At 47.0% G+C, this 17,436-nt stretch overlaps 1 protein-coding gene across 14 annotated transcripts in view; it reads left to right on the top strand.

Moving 5' to 3' along the window:
* The window catches only part of PIGZ (phosphatidylinositol glycan anchor biosynthesis class Z), a 24,410-nt gene extending 9,269 nt beyond the window's left edge, over positions 1-15,141 (top strand). For 8 of the 14 annotated variants that reach the window (XM_029939578.1, XM_029939577.1, XM_029939574.1 and 5 more), the window contains 4 exons: positions 1,455-1,558; positions 7,801-7,959; positions 9,998-10,208; positions 13,363-15,141. In XM_029939578.1, coding sequence (XP_029795438.1) covers positions 10,091-10,208; positions 13,363-14,930 — 1,686 coding nt within the window. In that variant the 5' untranslated portion in view covers positions 1,455-1,558; positions 7,801-7,959; positions 9,998-10,090 and the 3' untranslated portion in view covers positions 14,931-15,141. Of the gene's footprint in view, positions 1-1,454; positions 1,559-7,800; positions 7,960-9,994; positions 10,209-13,362 lie in introns of all 14 variants that reach the window. The other 6 variants (XM_029939573.1, XM_029939580.1, XM_029939571.1 and 3 more) reach the window with 6 other exon arrangements.
* Positions 15,142-17,436: the final 2,295 nt, after the last annotated feature.

Raw genomic sequence — 17,436 nt, 5'->3', positions numbered from 1 at the left:
AGCATTGTCTCATGTGCCTGTAGGCCATCTGGATGTCCTCTTTGGAGAAGTGTCTGTTTATGTCTTCTGCCCATTTCTTCACTGGGTTATTTGTTTTTTGGGTGTGGAGTTCGGTGAGTTTCTTGTAGATTTTGGATACTAGCCCTTTATCTGATATGTCATTTGCAACCATCTTTTCCCATTCTGTCGGTTGCCTAGTAGTTTTCTTGATTGTTTCCTTTGCAGTGCAGAAGCTTTTTATCTTGATGAGATCTCAAGAGTTCAGTTTTGCTTTCATTTCCCTTGCCTTTGAGGATGTGTCAAGTAGGAAATTGCTGTGGTTGAGGTCAAGGAGGTTGTTTCCTACTTTCTCCTCAAGGGTTTTGATGGTTTGTCTCACATTCAGGTCCTTCATCCATTTTGAGTTGATTTTTGTGTATGGTGTAAGAAACTGGCCTAGTTTCATTCTTCTGCATGTTGCTGTCCAGTTCTCCCAGCACCACCTGCTAAAGAGGCTGTCTTTTTTCCGTCAGATACTCTTTCTTGCTTTGTCAAAAATTAATTGGCTCAACATGGTTATTTCTTATGCTTACTTCTCTGTCTATATATAAATATAAAATAATTTATATGTAATCTATCTTGTATTATTATTGTATGTGCATTACAATCTGGGACCATTTTTCATCATTATTGGCCCCAGGTTTTGTAGTTTTTTTCTTTTGGAGGAAGTGGTGCCAAATCACGTGAATTCAGGCTGACAACCTGCCTGAGGGCAGGCTCATGGTTACACATGCTCAGAGGAGATCTTATACCCCAATTCGATTGGGATTAGACTCTAAGAAAGGCAGTTTTTCTTGCAGTCCTCTGTATTATTATTCAAAAGGGATATATTTTTTTCAAATTTTAGAGAGAGAGCGTGAGCAGGGGAAAGGGGCAGAGGGAGTGAGAGAGAGGATTTTAAGCAGGTTCCACGCTCAGTGCAGAGCCCAATGTGGGGCTTGATCCCATGACCCTGGGATCGTGACCTGAGCCAAAATCAAGAGTTGGTCCCTTAGGGGCACCTGGGTGGCTCAGTCGGTTAAAAGCATCTGGCTTCGGCTTAGGTCATATCTCATGGTTTGTGGGTTCAAGCCCTGCATCGGGCTCTGTGCTGACAGCTAGCTCAGAGCCTGGAGTCTGCTTCCAATTCTGTGTCTCCCTCTCTCTCTGACCCTCCCCTACTCGCACTGTCTCTCAAAAATAAATTTAAAAACGTTAAAAAAAAGGAGTTGGTCACTTAACCAACTGAACCACCCATGTGCCTCTACAAAATAAATTATAATAAATGTCATGATATGTGCGCTGAACAGAAGGTGGAGATACTGAGGCACGAGTGCAGGGGCCAGGAGAGGTGTGCAGGGCCTTGAAGCCAGATTTGGACTAAAGTCATATGCAAAACTGAGTGCTTATGAACATGAGTTTTCATGGTCTCTCAGGATTGGCAGGACAGAAGATAAAGCCGGATGTCCACTCAAGAGAGAAGCTTAACAGAAGACTTGCTCAAAGCTGGGACTCTGGAGGCTACATGCTCAATATAAAGGTGACCCAGGAATCAACTATTGCTAATGATGCTAATTGAGTTGGAGTGTGGGTGGGCGAATCTCCCCTGAGTATGTGTAACCCCTGGGCTGCCCTCATATAGATTTTCAGCCTGAATTCACATGATTAGGTACCTACCACCTCTCCTAAAAGGGGGGAAAAAACCCGAGCCAATAATATCATCAAAACTGGTCCAAGACTTTTGATGCCCCCAGGTACCTGAAAGAAGCAAGTGTAAATCTTTTTTCAATAGAATTCAGAAATTTGCCTTCATCCCTGGCCTCAAGTAATTCCCACAGGTTATGTCCAAGGAAAGTAAGCAGCCCCAAATGAAAGGATTTGCCAAATATAGAGGTAAACAAGGTACTATGAATAAGATAGCAGATTCAGACCCAAAAAACTTTATATATTTTTTAATGTTTGTTTATTTTTGAGAGAGTGAGAGAGTGTACAAGCAGAGGAGGGGCAGAGAAAAAAGACAGAGGATCTCAAGCAGGCTCCACGCTGTCAGCGCACAGAGCCCAACACGGGCTGGAACCCATGAACCGTGAGATCACAACCTGAGCTGAAGTCGGTCACTTAACTGACTGAGCCACCCAGGCGCCTCCTCAAAAGAAACTTTAGATGCTGGGATTATCAGACATAGCATACTCAAATAAGTCTGTTTAATGTAATATAATAAACAAAAGAGGCTTCAAAATATGACAAAAGAGCAAGCACATGTGTGGGGGGGAAACTCATAGGAACAAAATATATGAAGTTGAAATGTAGAACTCAGTAGATGGGCTGAATAGCTGGTTAAGATTAGCCGGAAGAAGAGCAGTGATGTGGAGGCCAGAACAGAAGAACTAATTTGAAATATATCCCAGAGAGACAAAGATAGGGAAAATATAAAATAGAAGTTAAAATGACATGGAAGATAGACCAACAATGTGTATCATACATTTAATCATAATTCCAGAGGGAGAATAAATAAAAAGAGAGAAGAGGCAATGTTTGAAAAAAAAGAAAGAGTACTTCCCCCCCAAGTTAGTTTGTTTCTATTTATTTATTTATGTGTTTACTTATTTAGATGGCACAAGGGAGTGAGAGGCAGAGGGAGAGGGAGAGAGAGAATCCTACACAGTCTCTGCACTGTCAGCACAGAGCCCGAAGTGGGGCTCAAACTCACCTGATGCGGGGCTCAAACTCATAAACCGTGAGATTATGAATTTAGCCAAAGCCAGGTGCTTACCCAACTGAGCTGCCTAAGCGACTCAGGGAAGATTGCTTTCTATAGATGGAAAAGGACCCTGTCCATACAGTCAGGGAGCCAAAAAGATTTCCAAATCTGCCAAAAAAGAATGCACACCCAGAATCATCATAGTGAAACCACAGAACACAGCATATTAAATATTACGGTTTGGGCCACCGCTGGCAGGCCTGGGGCGCCCTGTCCCTGGAGGTGCTGCTTCCGAAAGGCAATGCCGAGAAGTCTGAGGACCTGGAGGAGGAAGGCAAAGAGGAGCTAGATGAGACTCTGTCAGACTGTGGGGTCTGACGGAGACGGTCCCAGAGAGGGTCTGGTGCACGGCTGGAGCCACTTCTGATCTCTCCCGCTGTGGGGCTCAGCCTTCAGGACCCTGGTGCTTCCTGTTGTGGGGACTAGTGCAGGGTTCTCAGGAGGCAGGCCAGGGGCTGCCTTCGTTTCCCGGAAAGATCTGTATTGTCCCTGCTCTGTGACTTCTCTTGCTGGAACAAGTTTAAAAATTCAGTAGTGTTTGAACTGCTGATGATTTGTATTCTTATTATGTGAAAAAAAATTTTTTAATATTTGTTTTTGAGAGACAGTGTGAGCAGGGGAGGGGCAAGAGAGGAAAACACAGAATCTGAAGCAGGCGCCAGGCTCTGAGCTGTCAGCACAGAGTCCAACAACACAGGGCTCGAACTCACCAACCGCGAGATCTTGAACAGAACCGAAGTCAGACGCTTAACCGACTGAGCCACCCAGGCACCCTAGGTTTATTATTACTTTTTAACTTTGGCACACTGGTCTATCTAAACCTGGTGGGGAGAACTCTCCCTAGTGTCTTACCCAGACTCCTCCTAACTTGCACCTGTGCCCTCCCTGCTGTCCCTTCTCTCCTGTCCCCGCTCTGACACCAGAGTGCGGTGGTGCAGACGGCCACCCCAGCTCTGGCCGGCCCCCACTTTCACCTGAAGATCTCCTCACTATCCCTTTGTGGCACAGGAGCCCAGGCCACTGGGAAGGATGCCCCCTGACCGTTTCTGGTTTTCAGCTTGGAGCTGTTGGGAAGGGACATGCACACAGTAGGGGTATAAAGCAGCCACTGTGAATGTCCATGTTGGGAGGCAGGGAGGCCGCGGACTGTGGAAGACAGAGCAGGAACCCATTTCCTCTGCCTCTTTTGGCTGTGAGAGACTGTGTGTGTGTAGCTAAAAAAGAAAAAAAGTAAGTGCTCACTTTTTGTATTTCATATTGAAAATGATTCTAACAGGAAAAAAATAAGAAATAAATATTAAAATAATATACAGTACTAGGAATACTAAATAAAAGAAAGCTCATATTGCTATATTAACTATATTAATGCCAGACAAAACATTTTAGGAAAAAATACTAGAGATAAAAACAATAACTGTATTATAAAATGTTCACTGTTCTAATAAGACATAACAATTCTAAACTATTTTTTTAAGATTTTATTTTCTAGGGCACCTGGGTGGCTCAGTTGGTTAAGCGTCTGACTTCAGCTCAGGTCATGATCTCGCAGTTTGTGGGTTTGAGCCCTGCATCGGGCTCTGTGCTGACAGCTCAGAGCCTGGAGCCTGCTTCAGATTCTGTATCTCCCTCTCTCTCTGCCCCTCCCATGCTCATGCTCTGTCTCTCTCTGTCTTTCAATAATAAGTAAAAAAAATTTAAAAAAATTTTTAAAAAGAACTATATTTTTAAAAAAGATTTTACTTTAGGGGTGCCCGGGTGGCTCAGTGGGTTGTGTCTACCTCCTGATTTTGGCTCAGGTCGTATCTCACAGTCATGAGATTGAGCCCTGTGTGGGCTCAGTACTGTCCCACAGAGCCTTCTTGAAATTCTCTCTCTCTGCCCCTTCCCTGATCATACCCGCATGTATTCACTCTCTCTCTCAAAATACATAAATAAACATTTAATTAAGAAAAGATTTGGGGGAGACTGGGTGGCTCAGTTGATTAAATATTCAACTCTTGATATTGGCTCAGGCCATGATCTCATGGTTCGTGGGTTCTGCACTGATGGTGTGGAGCCTGTTTGGCACTCTGGTCTCTCTCTCTCTCTCTCTCTCTCTCTCTCTCTCTGCTTGGGATTCTCTCCTTCTCTCTGCCCCTCCCCAGCCCACTCACTTGCACACTCTTTCTCAAAAATGAACATTTTTAAAAATATTTATTTTTATGTAATCTTTGTACCCAATATGGGGCTTGAACTTAGAGCCCCAAGATCAAGAACTGCATGCTTTACAGCTTGAGCCCCAACAGTTATAAACTTTTATAGAAACAATGGCATAGCTTCAACAATGAGCTAAAATGACAAAATTACATTGAAGTTTAGACAAGTTTACTACTCATGAGCCATATTAACACACATTTCTGTGATTTGTGGATTAAGTAGTGGAAAATCATTAAGGATATAAGAGGGTTGAGCAACACAGTTAACAAACTTGATCTAATGAACATCTGCGGAACTCTGTATCCAATAACTATAAGATATATGGTGATTTCAAGCATCCACGGAATGTCTATAAAAATAGACCATTAAAAATTAAATGTTGGAGGAGAGCCTGCGTGGCTCAGTGGGTTAAGCGTCCAACTTCCTTCGGCTCCAGTCATAATCCTGCAGTTCATGAGTTTGAGTGCCACATCGGGTTCTCTATGTCAGCACGGAGCCTGCTTCAGATCCTCTGTCTCCCTCTCTCTCTGTGCCCCTCCCCTGCTCTCTCTCTCTCTGTCTCTCAAAAATAAATAAACATTAAAAAAAAGATTTTCTACATATACTAAGAAAAAATGGTCAGAAGGATTTCCACAGAAGAAATAAAAATGTTCCACAAACATTTGGAAAAGTGTTTGACCACATTGGTAGTCAGGGAAATGCATGTAAATACCAACAAGATTCACAAAATTAAAATGTTAGAGAATCCCAAGCATAAACAAGCATGTGAAGCAGTGGGCCCTATACTATCTGCTGGCTGGCGGGGCCTCTGGAAACCAGTTGGACATTGTGTAATGAAGTTGAAAGCCTGTACACCTGAGACTCAGACGTCCCATTTCTATGTATGTAAATTCAGAGAGCTAAGAATGTTTGTAGCAGTGGCATTCATAGGAATAGAAGAATTTGTCAACATCCAGAGGTGCTCTAGCAGATGAACAACGATAGGAAGAATATGTAAATTTTAGACTGTGTGTGTGTGTGTGTGTGTGTGTGTGTGTGTGTGTGTGTGTGTCCAGTGGAATACCACAGAGGAAGTGCAGGTACAGGGAACACCACCATTAACAGAATGTTGAGTAGAAGAAGTGAGTCATGGTAAGTTACATAAAGAATTCTCCCATTGATCTAAAATTCAAACACAGTTATAAACACTGAATTACTTAGGGTATGGTGGTCCGTTTTTGTGTGTCAACTTGACTAAGCAATAGTCCCTAGTTATTCAATCAAACACTAATCTAAATGTTGTTGTGAGGCTATTTTGTAGATGCAATAAAGGTTCACCATCATTTGACTTGAAATAAGGGACGTTATTGTAGATAATCTGGGTGGAGCCGAGGGAATGAGTTGAGAGGCCTTTGGAAAGAACCAAGTGTGCCTGACCAAGAAGCTCCCCTCCTCTAGGGGCTGCAGCTTCAGCTCCTCCCTAGAGTTGCCTGCCCTTCCTAAGGGTCTGCCCAATAGATTTCAGATTTGCCTAGCCAGCCCCCTAAGTGCATTAGCCAATTCTTGCAGTAAATCTTAATGTATCTCTCCTACTGGTTCTCTCTCTCTGGTTGAACCCTGACTAATATAGATTTTGTTACTGTAAGTTCTTTTTTAAATATAGTTTATTATCAAATTGGCTTCCATACAACATCCAGTGCTCATCCCAACAAATGCCTCCTCAATGTCCATCAACCACTTTCCCCTCTCCCCCAACTTCCATCCTCCCTCAGTTTGTTCTCTGTATTTAAAAGTCTCTTGTGGTTTGCCTCCCTCCCTCTCTGTTTGTAACCTTTCTTCCCCTTCCCCTCCCCCCATGATCTTCTGTTAAGTTTCTCAAGAATCACATATGAGTGAGAACATATGGTATCTATCTTTCTCTGCCTGATCTTACTTCACTTAGCATAATACCCTCCAGTTCCATCCATGTTGCTGCAAATGGCAAGATTTCATTCTTTCTCATTCCCAAGTAGTATTCCATTGTATATACAAACCACATCTTCCATGTCCATGTCATGGACATTCATCAACATTCATTAGTTCGTCATGATAATTCATCAATTATCCATTCATCAGGCTCTGTACTGTAGGTGGTTCTAGAGAAACAGAATCTTAAGGATGAACATTTTGAATAGAGGTTCTGGGTTTTCTAGAATTGGTTCTCCATGGGGCACCTGGGTGGCTCAGTCAGTTAAGCATCCAACTTCAGCTCAGGTCATGATCTCACAGAATGTGAGTTTGAGTCCCGTCAGGCTCTGTGCTGACAGTTCAGAGCCTGGAGCCTGCTTCAGATTCTGTGTCTCCCTCTCTCTCTGCCCCTCTCATGCTCATGCTGTATCTCTCTCTGTCTCTCAATAATAAATAAAAATTTAAAAAAAAATAGAGTAGAATTTGTTCTCTAGCCTGATTAGATTTAAAAATTTTTAAATGTTTATTTATCTTTCAGAGGGACAGAGTGTGAGTGGGGGAGGGGCAGAGAGTGAGGGAGACACAGAATCTGAAGCAGCCATGGGGCTCAAACACATGAACCATGAGATCATGAGCTGTGCTGAAGTTGGACATTTAATGGACTGAGCCACCCAGGCGCCCCTAGCTTGATTAGATTTAAAGGCTCTAATGACCCTATTTCAAGTGGTAAAGAGGGCACCGGTAGTCCATGGAGTATGTGGCATTAGAGATATCCCAGGGAAGGTTTTGGGTGGCCATGCATATGATGCCTTTGCTGGGCTTCAAATTCCCAGCTCAAAATCCTCATAAAATGACTTTTGTGTGCCCTGAAAGAGACCCTTGTCTCCTGTTACTTGCAGAGCTAAAACTGCTGAAAACCAAAGCCGTAACCTCATCCTGTGAGCTGCTAACTTACAGTGCACTTTGAACCCCAGCCTGGAAAGGAAGTTAAAGTGGGAGCACTTAACTGGGACACAGAGGCGCAAGAGCCCCTGGCTCCAAGGATCCAAACAGACCAGGTTCAGTCACGGACTGCTGACAAAATCCAAAGGCAGAGAGACAAGTGGGGGTGAAACAGGAAAGGGACTTATTTCAGGGAGGCCAGCGCTGGGGAGACACTGGACTAACACTGTGGGTACATGCAGGTGGGCAGTAAAGGTCAAGTTGATCATTGTCTTGGGGTCAATCGCAGGGGGTCTTGCTGGCTCAGGGCAGTCCTTATTGCCTGAAGAGTTCCCATCACAGGATGCTGTGCCTGCAGGGTCTCTTGCCTGAGTTAAATGATAAGCTGGAAAGAAGAATTTGATCAGTTAGAAAGTACAGACTAAGGTCAAAATGGAGGTACTTGAAATCCTCTTTCAGGCATTGATTGTGGAAGAAATGGGATCCTTGCCTGCATTCATTCCAGCATTAAGTTTGGCCTCATCTCATCTCTAAAAGTCAACATAGTCATTGGTTCTGGAAAAAGAGTCTGTACAATTCAGTTCGAGCAGAGACTGCAGAATGTGATCTTTCAAACTCCTTGAAGTGTTAGTGTCAGGAGGCTCCTTGTCGGCATCTGTTAGATTCCTGCTCTGTTGCTTCACTCTCTCCTCTCTGCTATGACAGATTCCACATGAGAACAATAGCTGTTTAAGGTCAGGCTTTAAAATATCGGGGCGCCAGGGTGGCTGAGTCGTTGAAGCATCTGACTTCAGCTCAGGTCATCATCTCATGGTTTGTGAGTTCAAGTCCCGCATTGGGCTGTCTGCTGTCAGCACACAACCCGCTTTGGATCCTCTGTACCCGCTCTCGACCCCTCGCCATTTTCACTCTGTCGCTCTCCAAATTAAAAATAAATAAATAAAACCTTAATAAAATATCAAAATCAGGAAACAGGCACCATATATTTTTGGAGGAGAGTCAAACTTGTTTCTCTGTTCACCAGAGATGATACGTGGGTGCTGATATATAGGTTCATTGATTTTTGAGTCCGGGGAGTGAAAATCCCATGCAAGAGAATGTGTCTTCATGTGTCCAGGCTGCTATAACAAAATACACAGACTCAGTAGCTCATAAGCTACAGAATTTATTTCTCACCGCTCTAGAGCCTGGGCAGTTCAAAATCAAGGTGCGGGCATGGTGAGGGTCCCCTTCCTGGCACATAGCTCATACCTTCCCACGGTGCTCTCACATGTTGGAAGGGGTGAGGGAGTTCTGTGAGATCTCTAAGAACACTAATCCTATTCAGGAGGGCTCCTTCCCGAAGGCCCCACCTTTCTGACCTCATCACATGGGCTTTAGGATTTCAACATATGAATTCGCAGAGCACAGGCATTCTGAGGCAGCAGTAAGTTCTCATCACCTTCCAAAAGGTCAATTTTCAGGGTGTGTGAAGGGTGGAGGGAGTCACTGGAGACAGTGGGGTCAAATGTAGTTTATTTCTGCAGGGAAACGGATAAAATGCATTGAGGTTCCGAAAGTTTTCACAAGGGCAAGAGACAGGCTGCCACGCCTGCTGACAGAGCTGGTGACCAGGGTGGGGGCGGTGAGACCCATATTTGGAGGGCACCCGAATTCTATTTGTAGATGTCCTATTTTTTTTTTAATTTTTAACATTTATTTATTATTGAGAGACAGAGAGAGAGCATGAACTGGGTAGAGGCAGAGAGAGGGGAAGACCCAGAATCCAAAGCAGGTTCCAGGCTCCGAGCTATTAGCACAGAGCTCGACACAGGGCTCGAACTCACAAACTTTGAGATCATGACCTGAGCCAAAGTCAGCTGCTTAACTGACTGAGCCACCCAGGTGCCCCACAGATGTCCTATTTAGACACTTAGTCACTCAACAGAGGCCTCACTTTACCTATATGTAAAATGGAGATAAGACCCACTGCCCCAAACCGTAGAAAGGACAAAATGAGATATGCATGTTAAGTTCCTGCTACTTAGCAGGCACTTAGTAAACAGCAGCTATTATTAACATTTGTATTGTATGTAGACCCATTTTGAGTTTGTTCAGACAATCGAACGTATTATGATTTACTTTATAGCAACTAACGAACACTGTCATCAGCAGATGCAGATCGGTGAAACCAGAAGTGCATCTGGAGCAACTGAGAAGCTATTCTAGGCCCTCGGCCCAGCATCCTGGCAGCAGTTTGATCTGAAGATGGCACTCAGGGCCCTGTGGGGCAGCCTCAGCTTGCTGCGTCTGCTGTGGTGTCTCCTTCCGCAGACGGGCTATGTGCACCCAGATGAGTTCTTCCAGTCCCCCGAGGTCATGGCAGGTAAGCTCCCAGTGTGCGGTTAGAATAAGTTGCCAGAGTCTGGATTAATGCTGATTGGATATTCAATAGGGAGGGAGAAACATGTCTGTGTGGACGAGCCGTAAATCCATGAGCCTTTCTGGAATAAGAACTTGGGAATGGGGATTTCACATCTCCTTCCTGACTGGTGACATTGACCTTCTGGACGATACTGAGAAAATGCCAACCTCTGATGTTTTCCTGCTTGGACTGATAGTACAGGTTATTCAGAATGAAAGCAGTTTTGTACTTAGCAGTGAAGAGATTTAGAGTTGGGCTTCCCAGGTGCTTATGGAAACTTCCACAGGGCTGTGGTCTGAGATAATGAAACTCTTCTTCTCTAGGTTCATAGAAGGGCTGAGGGAATCCAGGCCTGGAATGCTCACTTGTTGGAACTTATCTGCTGGGTGGTGCGGGCCACGTCCTGAGGATGGTTGCCAGAGACCTTGAGGCTTTTCAGATGCTGTGGGCACATGGTTTCTTCCTCATGGTTCAAGCTGGCTGCTTGAGCTCCAGCCATCAAGTCTAAAATCAAGTCTTTCCAGCTATTAGAAAGGAGATGGGCAAGCCTGCTCTCTTTAATGGGCATATTTTGTTTTTGTTATTGTTTTGTTTTTAAATAGTTTATTGCCAAGTTGACTTCCATATTACACCCAGTGCTCTTCCCCACAAGTGCCCTCCTCCATAACCATCATCCCCCTTCCCTCTCCCTCTTCAGCCCTCAGTTTTTTTTTCAGTATTCAAGAGTCTGTTGAATGTGATTTGCCTCCCTCCCTCTCCCTAACTCTTTCCCCCATCTTTCCTGTGGTCCTCTGTTAGGTTTCTCCTGTTAGACCTATGAGTGAAAATATATGGTATCTGTCCTTCTCTGACTTATTTCGCTTAGCATGACACCCTCGAGGTCCATCCACTTTGCTACAAATTCTTTCTCATTGCCATGTAATACTCCACTGTATGTTGTGTGTGTGTGTGTGTGTGTGTGTGTGTGTGTGTGTATATATATATATATATATATATATACACCACATCTTCTTGATCCACTCATCAGGTGATGGACATTTAGGCTCTTTCCATGATTTGGCTATTGCTGACAGTGCTGCTGTGAACATTGGGGTACATGTGCCCCTATGCATCAGCACTTCTGTATCCCTTGGGTAGATCCCTAGCAGTGCTATTGCTGTGTCATAGGAGAGTTCTATGGATAGTTGTTTTGAGGATAATGGGCATATTTTGAATGTCACATACTTTTTGCCCATTTCCATGCTGTTGGTCAGGATATATTACATGACCAAACCCAGTTTCAAAGGAAGCTGAAAAACAGTCTTTAAAAAAAAAGATTTTATTTTATGTTTTAAAGCTTATTTATTTATTTTGAGAGAGAGAGAGAGAGAGAGCGAGCAGGGGAGGGGCAGAGAGAAGGAGAGAGAGTCCCAAGCAGGCTCTGAATATCAGCATGGAGCCTGATGCAAGGCCTCAACCTACAAATTGTGAGACCATAACCTCAGCCAAAACCAAGAATTAGATGCCCAACTGACCAAGCCACCCAGGCCCTCTGTAAAGATTTTATTTTTAAGTAGTCTTTATTTTATTTTTAATTTTAAGAGTTTATTTTTAAGCTAAGCGAAATAAGTCAGGCAGAGGAGGACAGATATCATAAAGATTTTAGTTTTAAGTAATCTTTACACACAATGTGGAACTCGAACTACAATCACAAGATTAAGAGTCACATACTCCACTGACTAAGCCAGCCAGGTGCCCCTGAAAAATACTCTTTATATTTGACCAAATGTCCAACTAAAGAGATGAAGGGAGGGAAGGAGGGAAGGCAGGAAGGAAGGGAGGGAGGAAGGAAGGGATGGAGGGAGGGAGGAGGGAGGGAAGGAAGGAGGGAGGGAAGGAAGGAAAGGATGGATACTGGGAGGCGTGCATCTATCTCTGTCATAAGGCTCAACAGATGGATTCATTTCTTAAGGTAAAAGGTCCAGTCTTTTCCACACTTTTTAAAAACCTGGCCAGTAAAAAAAAAAAAAAAAAAAAAAAGCAGCCAGATTGATATGATTCTAGGTTTAGTTTCTCTTTCACCTTCTGACATAGAGAAAACAGTCAAGCGGCCACAGGAATAAGTAACATAAGTAGGAGGAGCAAAGAGCCCTAAACAGCCAGCAGTGTTGATGGAGCCTGAGACATTGTGGCGCTTGGAGCTGAGATGCAGAAATTCAGAGCTGGTTTCCTTCACCCACCCCTCAGAGCCCCGGGGCACCGGGGCACAGGGGCACAGACCGGCCCCGGGCAGCAAGCAGGTTTTTAATTACATTAGCTGCTGCTTGAATACATTCTTCTAAAAATCTTAAGTAACATAGACAACACTGAAGTTGCTTCTGATCATAACCACAACTGCTCATTCCCTTCCCCCAGTCCCACAGCTTGTCCTGGATAACAACCATCATCACAGAGACGGGCTTGTGACTCGGACGTCGGAGGCCTTAGCACTCTGAGAGGATTGGAGCCTCCCCCTGCCTTCCCCAAGCCCTGCCCAGGGCACACTGTCCCCTCACGTTCCAGGCATGGCTCCTCCTGCCCCCATTCACAGGGGGACCTCGGAAGGGCTGAGCTCCCTTATGTTCGTTTCTATTTCTGCTTAATAAATCGCGGTTCCGTAAATCAGAAGTCGGGTAGGGGCTCCCTGCTCAGCGTGTTACGAGGTTGAGATCAAGGTCTGGGCCAAGCTGAGTTCTTGTCTGGAAGCTATGGGGGGAAAGCTGCTTTGCTGCTTATGGACCTGGAGGCCACCATGCTTCCTGCTGGGGCCCTCCACCTCCAAGCCGGCAGTGGTGCATCAAATCCTCATGGTTTGATTCTCTGATGTCCTCCTCTGCCACCAGCTGAGAAAACTATCTGCTTTTAAAAGGCTCGTGTGGTTACATCAGGCCCACACGGGGTTACTTACCCCTGTCTTAATGGTCAGCCATCCCCCGTGACATAACCTAACCACAGGAGTGAGAGCCATCATCTTCAGAGTCCCACGGACTGTGCAGGCCATGCTCACTCGAGGCTGGGAAAATCTCGGGGCCATCCTAGAATGTCTCCCTTGTGCCCGGAGCCTAGACCTGGCTCATCTCCACTTCTCTGTCCACAGAGGACATCCTGGGTGTAGAAGCTGCACGGCCGTGGGAGTTCCACCCCGCCAGCTCCTGCCGCACGGTGGTCTTCCCACTGCTGACCTCCGGCTCTGCCTTCTGGCTGCTCAGGCTCTGGGAACAGTGGGGGCCATGGCGGGGCCCAGTGAGTGGCTACGTGCTGCTGGTGGGACCCCGGCTCCTCCTCACTGCCCTCTCCTTTGCCCTGGACGTGGCCGTGTACCACCTGGCCCCGTTGTGGGGAGCAGAGCGCTGGAACGCCTTGGTTCTGCTGTCTGGTTCCTACGTCACCCTGGTCTTCTACACAAGGACCTTCTCCAACGCCATCGAGGGACTGCTCTTTGCCGGGCTGCTGGTGCTCGTTTCCCCCCGGTTAGCTTGGAGCTCCACACCCAAGAAGCCTGCTCCGGGCCCGTGGTGGCACAGCTGGCTTCTTGGAGGTGTCGTGGCTGCTGGCTTCTTCAACCGGCCCACATTTCTGGCCTTTGCTCTGGTCCCGCTCTTCCTCTGGAGCATCTGTGGAGCCGCAAACCCTGGCTTCAGGTCACTGATGAAGGAAGCCCTGGAGCTGCTCCCAGGGGCGACCCTCGTGGCAGCGGTGTTTGTGGCTGTGGACAGCTGGTATTTCTCCAGTCCATCTAGATCCAGCACCCTTGTTCTTACACCTGCCAACTTCTTGTACTACAACCTGAATCCTCAAAACCTGGCGAGGCATGGCACGCACGTGCGGCTGACCCACCTGGCCGTCAACGGCTTCCTGCTCTTTGGGATGCTGCACGCCCAGGCCCTCAAAGCTGCGTGGCAACAGCTGCAAGCCTGCCTCTGGACCTTTGCACGAACGGGCTTCCCGAGGGCCCTGGGGGGCTGGAGCCTGCTGCCCAGCCCCAGGTCTCGCCTCCTGCTCCTCTACTTCACGCCTCTGGCCCTGCTGTCTGCCTTTAGCCACCAGGAGGCTAGATTCCTGATTCCCCTCCTGATCCCCCTAGTCCTACTTTGTAGTTCACCGACCCAATCTGTGCCCTGCAAGGGCACCCTGGTCCTCTTCAACAGCCTGGGTGCCCTCTTCTTTGGCTGCTTGCACCAGGGGGGCCTGGTGCCTGGCCTGGAGCACCTGGAGCGGGTGGTTCACGCCCCCGTGCTCCCAGGCAAGCCTACCCACTACACGCTCCTCTTCACCCACACCTACATGCCCCCCCGGCACCTCCTGCACCTCCCGGGCCTGGGCTCGCCGGTGGAGGTGGTGGACATGGGTGGGACTGAGGACTGGGTCCTGTGCCGAGCCCTGAACAACTTCACCAGACAGCCAGCCTGCCAGGTGGCCGGTGGGCCATGGCTCTGCCGCCTTTTTGTGGTGACTCCTGGCACCACGAGGCCCACCATGGAGAAGTGCCATTTCCCGCTCAAGAGTGAGATGCTCCTGTTTCCACACTTGACCCTGGAAGACCCGCCAGCCCTGTCCTCTCTGTGGAGTGGGGCTTGGAGGGACCATCTCAGCCTTCACATCTTGGAACTGGGGGAAAAGCCTGACAATGTGACAGAAAAGCCACTGCCTAAGATTCAGCCATAGGTGAAGGCACCATTCCACCTTCTATGTGGGTAGCAGGGCTGGGACTGAGCCCAGAATCCTCTCCTTTCCCTTCCAAAATTCCCAACACTGCCTCTCCTGTGCATAGGCTTTGGCTGCTCTAACTGCCTCTTAAAGACCAAAAATCTGACCGGTCACAATCCTGACGCCAAGGTCCCCAAAGAACCTTGTGTAAACAATGGCACCTAATGTCTGTTCTTGCTCTGTTCCTTCTAACCACTGTGATGTTGTGACATGTAATAGCACCTGGTTACGAAAAGAGAGGTCTGCTAATGACATTCCTGAGTGACCTCTCACAAGCCTTCCAGCCCGACTTCCTGCTGCCCTGGTAACGCTCCAGCTTCCTAGGAACCTGGGAAGGAGGCAGTGTGGTGATGTAGAAAGACCAGGCAGTTCGGGTTCTGGAGGCCAGAGTTCTGGTCCCCGGTTTGCCTGCCACTCACTGGCTGTGTGATCTTAACAAAGCCCCTGCCCCTCCCCCAGCCTCAGTTCCCAGTCTGTACAGCGGACGAGAGGATCTCTGAGGTGTCTGTCAGCTGACACTGTCATGCCTCGGTCTGCAGCACATGTCCCCTGGCTAAATAGGTATCTCTCTCCTAAAGCTCTTGAAGCCTAGAGTGGCAGTATACTTAATGCCACTCTGGTGCCTGCTGTCTCAGTGTTTAGTTATTACCAAAACAAGTACTTCTGGAACTTTTCTCCCCACCTTCTTCTACTCCTGTCCCTGAGAAAGGCGGTGGGACATCTCACCCTTTAAATATCATTCTCCGGGGCGGCTGGGTGCCTCAGTCAGCTGAGTGTCTGACTTCGGCTCAGGTCATGATCTCATGGTTTGTGGGTTTGAGCCCCCGTCTGGCTCTGTGCTGTCAGCACAGAGCCTGGAGCTGCTTCAGATTCTGTGTCTCCCTCTTTCTGTCCCTCCCCTGCTCACACACTCTCTCTTTAAAAAAAAAAAAATCATTCTCCTCCCTCAGCCTGCCTGAGTGGTATTGGAGAACCACTCCAAGTGGCTGGTTGCACTTGAGAGCATCTGATGCTACCAGAAATTTCTTAAAAGTGGCCTGGTCACTCTCCAAGCTCATATATGGCCCCTGTCTGAAACCTCTTCCCAGGATGGAGGGCAAAGCCCATGCCAAACCAACACCTGCTGCTCTGGTGGAAGCCATCATGGCCCCACGCATGGTGCTCCCCGCATCTAAAGGCACCTGTACCCATCCACTGGGACCGTGAGTAGTTCTGGCTCTATGCCTGTCCCCATTCTCCCTCCTCAAATCCCTACCAGCTCACAAGAATAAGAGGCACCCAGGCCACAGGGCTGGAAATCAGTACAGAGCAGGAAACCAAACCAACACGAATGACCAAACCTCAGTATGTTTCTAGTCCTGTCTTCTGCTGGATAAGGCTTGGGTCATTTTTCTTGGAGGGAGGGAGGGAGAGAGAGAGAAATGGGGCTCAGCCAAAGCAGAGCTCATGAACAATGAGATCGAGACCAGAGCTGAAGTCATATGCTTAACAACTGAGCCTCTCAGGCACCCAAGGCTTGGGTCATCTGGAAGCTACAACCTTTCAGGCATGATGCCCCAGGGCTCCTGCCGGTCTTAGTGCCACACCTTCCTCATGACTCCAACCCTGAAGAAGAGGAAAGTCAGGGGTATGCTAGTACACGTTTAGCCACCCATTCTCTGGGGGGGCAGAAAAGCCCCAATTTGTAGTATTTGCCCATTTCTGTGGCATAAATACTCCCACGTTGGCTGATTTCAAACTACCAAAATGATGTTGCTGAACTCCTCATTGGGAGTAGATGCCAAAGACGTGCTCTTAGGAGCCAGTGTTAAGTTGGCTCTAGCAAGCTACTGGACATTTCCCTCCTTTCAATTCTATAGTATCCATTCATTTAAATTATATAGTATCTATCCACCATTGTGGCTTAGGTTTCTATGAACCTTTGATTTGTCTCCCTTTCCTTAGTGCTTAACACCATCTCTGGCACACGATAAGCACTTATTTCCTTACTTTGCAGCCCAAAATGACTTTTCTGCCCAAGTGCCACTTTGGAGACACCCCAGACTCTAGGGTCCCAAAGTCCTTCAGTCTTCTTGGGACTTTTGCCTCTTCCCTCCCCAAGTTGGGTCCACAGTCTCAGAATTCCCTGGAGGCACTTTTGGCATAACAGGCCATGTAGATGGTTAGTGGTCTGACCTCTGATAAATTTGTCCATAAAGTGTTGGTATCTAGGGGCACCTGGGAGGCTCAGTCAGTTAAGCATCTGACTCTGTTTCATGAGCTTGAGCCCCACATTGGGCACTGTGCGGCAGTGCAGAGCCTGCCTGGGATTCTCTCTCTCTTTCACCCTCTCTCTCTGCTCCTCCCCCACTCATGCTGTCTCTGTCTCTCTCAAAAGAAATAAGCTTAAAAAAATAAACCCACTTGAAAAAAAGGACTCGTATCTAGGTCTATGGGGCATCAAGGGGTGAATCAGAATTGCCCT

Source organism: Suricata suricatta, chromosome 5 (genome assembly GCF_006229205.1).
Source record: "Suricata suricatta isolate VVHF042 chromosome 5, meerkat_22Aug2017_6uvM2_HiC, whole genome shotgun sequence".
Classification (NCBI taxonomy): Eukaryota; Metazoa; Chordata; class Mammalia; order Carnivora; family Herpestidae; genus Suricata; species Suricata suricatta.
Note: the sequence above shows the minus strand (reverse complement) of the source record. Positions and strands in the feature narration are given on the sequence as shown.